Source organism: Drosophila willistoni, unplaced genomic scaffold (assembly GCF_018902025.1).
Source record: "Drosophila willistoni isolate 14030-0811.24 unplaced genomic scaffold, UCI_dwil_1.1 Seg149, whole genome shotgun sequence".
Lineage (NCBI taxonomy): Eukaryota > Metazoa > Arthropoda > Insecta > Diptera > Drosophilidae > Drosophila > Drosophila willistoni.
This window is the reverse complement of record NW_025814106.1, coordinates 230,700-234,268: the sequence shown is the minus strand read 5'-3', so window position 1 is coordinate 234,268 and position 3,569 is coordinate 230,700. Positions and strand designations below refer to the sequence as shown.

Sequence of the window (3,569 nt, the reverse complement as noted above, 5' to 3'; positions counted from 1 at the left end):
TTTTGCCCGAAGCGATGACGAGACTGGTCAAACCAACTTAGCTTCTCACCACATCGATACCGGCACGCCCTATTAAACAGATGGCCCGAAGAATACCTCTTGCGCGCAAAGCTGAGGTGCAGCAACTGGTTGCTGACATGGAGAACAGAGGCATAATTCGCCCGTCCGTCAGTCCGTGGTCGTCGCCGGTGGTGCGTGTCCCAACAAGATTGATAAAGTGCTGAGCTGGCCTACACCTCGAAATACCAAGGAAGTGCGATCGTTTTTGGGTCTTTGCTCATACTACCGCAAGTTTATACCCAACTTCGCTACTATCGCTCGACCGCTCCACCAGCTGACTGGGAAACTTCGACGCTTTGAATGGGACACTCACTGCAGTCACTCCTTTGACACCTTGAAGCAGTGTCTAACGACAGCCCCCGTCTTGGCGTTTCCTAATGACACCGGTCAATTTATTCTAGACACGGAAGCCTCGAATTCTGGGGCGGGAGCGGCGCTCCATCAACTACAAGATGGACAAAATCGAGTATTATAGTAAATGTTTCCAACCAGTAGAACGTAACTATTGTGTAACACGTCGAGAGCTCCTCGCCGTAGTCCGTGCCACTAAACACTTTCATCATTATTTGTATGGCCGTCCGTTTCTCGTACGGACTGACCATGCATCTTTAAAGTGGTTGTACAACTTTAAAGAAGCGGAAGGGCAGATGGCACGTTGGATAGAACGTCTGCAACAGTACGACATGCAGATTCAGCACCGAAGTGGTACACAACATGGTAACGCTGACAGCCTCTCTCGCCGACCTTGTAGCGACTGTCCCACATGCGAAAGAGTCGAACGGAAAAATGGAGTGGCCGTGTTGTTTACCCAAGTCCTGTTACCCGACCTGTGCAAGGAGCAAGATGCGGACCAGGCCCTCGGTAAGGTGCGCGATTGGATGAACAAGTCCGAACGACCGCCTAAAACAACATTGTGGGGCGAGAGCCAGAAATTAGAGCTTTGTGGCATCTCTACGACCGATTAGCCTTTGATGAAATAGGAGTGATTATCATAAAAAAACTCGGAGAATATACCGGTAGCCCTTATGCCCCGCTTACTGGTAGATGCTGCCATTCGAGGCGTGCACGACTCTCCATCCGGAGGTCACTTCAGTGCTAAGAAGACTTTAGCCAAAGCGAAGAAACGATTTTACTGGATCGGCCAAAGTGCCGATATAACCCTCTGGTGCGCACCCCGGCACGCACACAAAGGACCACCTCGAAGAACCGTCGGTCGCCTGCAACCAAGCCTAATGGGAGCCCCGTGCGATCGTCTAGCGATTGACATTCTAGGCTCTCTACCAACTACGCCTCGTGGGAACCGTTACGTCGCGGTCGTTATGGATTATTTTACCACGTGGCCGGAATGTGCATCCAACCACGCCGTTGCACGAGTCACTATGGACAGAGCCCGCGGTTGGAAGCGAGAACACTGGCTTGAACGAAGAAACCGTATTGGCGCGATTGTTTCGTGAACCCTTGGCCGCCGTCCCAACAAATATATGCGCTAAATGCCCCCCTGAAATAAACAGGAAAGATGCTGCTATCCTAAATGGCCGACGTGGGACGGGGAATCCTATCCAAGCTACGTATTCACCTGTACCAAATGCTAAGGACAGCTTACATTGTATTGTTTTCCGTTCGATCGTCTAGCGATTGACATTCTAGGCCCTCTACCAACTACGCCTCGTGGGAACCGTTACGTCGCAGTCGTTATGGATTATTTTACCAAGTGGCCGGAATGTGCAGCCATACCGGACCAGACAGCCGAAACCGTAGCTCGAGCATTGGTACAAGAAGTCTTCCGTCGATTCGGCGTTCCATTCGTCTTACACTCTGATCAAGGACGCAACTTCGAAGCTGGCGTCTTCCAGGCCTGTATGCGGCTGATGACTGTTGAAAAGACACGTACCACGCCGCTGCATCCACAGTCAGACGGCATGGTGGAACGCTTCAATCGCACGTTGCTAGATTACTTGGCAAAGTTTGTATCTACTAGCCAGCATGATTGGAATGAGCTGCTGCCCATGGCGTTATTGGCCTACAGGTCAGCGGTTCTTGAAAGCTCCGGTTATTCGCCCGCAAGGCTAACGTTTGGAAGAGAACTTAGGCTGCCCAACGATTTATTATTTGGAACACCAGCTCCTGTCCCAACGGAGGTGCCGGAATTCTTGGCTAAGCTGGTAAATGCGAACGCTCGCCGCCAACTGCTAACAGCTGCCCAGACTAACAAAATCCGCTACGATCTACGATCGCACCCTCAGGAATTCTGCCCCGGCGACGAAGTATGGCTCTATTCACCTAGCCGAAGAGTAGGCCGTTGCCCAAAGCTACAATGCGATTGGATTGGGCCCGCTACAATAGTACGTCGGATTTCGGATCTTGTCTACGAAAATCGACCCCCTGAAAAAAGAGTTACCAGAACCGTGCATGTGAACCGTTTGGCTGTTTACCGTCCCGATCCTCGCAACGACTTGGTACTCGGGCAGGAGCCTCGAGTCTAAGGAGGGCGTAATGTAAGTAGGGTAGTAGGCAAACGCAAACTGTCCCCTTAAGAAGCGGTCCCATTCTCTACGGCTGGGCACACTAATAACGGCGCCACAGGGCGGACTAGTTTTTTTGAGCTAGCGCGGCCAACTTAACGAAGAGAGGAAGATAGGGAAAAAGAGAAGAAGTTCTTGAAAGTTTTCGCTGCCGCCAAGACAAGGAAAATAAAGAGATTGAATAAACAAAAGAAACTATCTCTGTTTTCTTTGCGATTCTGCTTAGTTATCTTAGGCCTGACGATCGAACGCCCAACCGTAAACCAACCGCTCGGCCACGGGTGGCGTTATTTTGTTCCACAAAGGCAAAACACGTTACAATATTTAAGTTAAATGATTAAAACACTTATTAAAAAGTACCTGCATCCGCTAAAACTCTTGTTTTACTTCTATCTCATCCTGGAAAATTATTTTGTACTCCACATCTGTCTTCTCCTCAAGCTCTGTCGAATCCTCCCACTCTGGTTCGTGAAAAACTTTGATGCCTGCTCCATTCTGGCTCTTCCTCCAACGGTGGTTCCTGCTTAAACTCTGTCTCCTTCTCCACTCATGTTCTCGATGCAATTCAGATTCTTCTCTTTGTTCCCAATAGAATTCTTCCTTCAACCCGGTGCTAAGATCTAGCCTCTCCTCAAACTCTGGCGTATTTTGCCATGCTGGTTCCTGCTTAAACTCTGTCTGCTCTTCCCATACAGCTCCCCGATGGAATTCAGAATTCGGTTTGAACTCTTCCCTTTAATCTAATCTTGAATTTGCCTCATAACCGAATTTGTTGAATTCTAGCTTCTAGTTCTGATCCGGCTGCAGCGGAGCTCTTCGGGTGCTCACGCTTTGTCTCAATCGGTCATTTTTACTTTTCCCATTTTCTCTCTTCTGTGAATACATTTGTTGCTGGCTTGCATGCCTACTGCGGCGGTCGATGTTTGCACGTCGTGCTCTCCGCATTTTGGACTACGGACAGACTGATGAATTTAACCTCAAATGCAC

The 3,569-nt window shown here is 49.5% G+C and overlaps 1 protein-coding gene across 1 annotated transcript; it reads left to right on the top strand.

The window, feature by feature from the left end:
* Positions 1-1,754: 1,754 nt before the first annotated feature.
* Positions 1,755-2,543, top strand: LOC124460875. Its single transcript, XM_047012476.1, has one exon. It carries the CDS (start codon positions 1,755-1,757, stop codon positions 2,541-2,543), a length of 789 nt encoding a protein of 262 aa, XP_046868432.1.
* Positions 2,544-3,569: the final 1,026 nt, after the last annotated feature.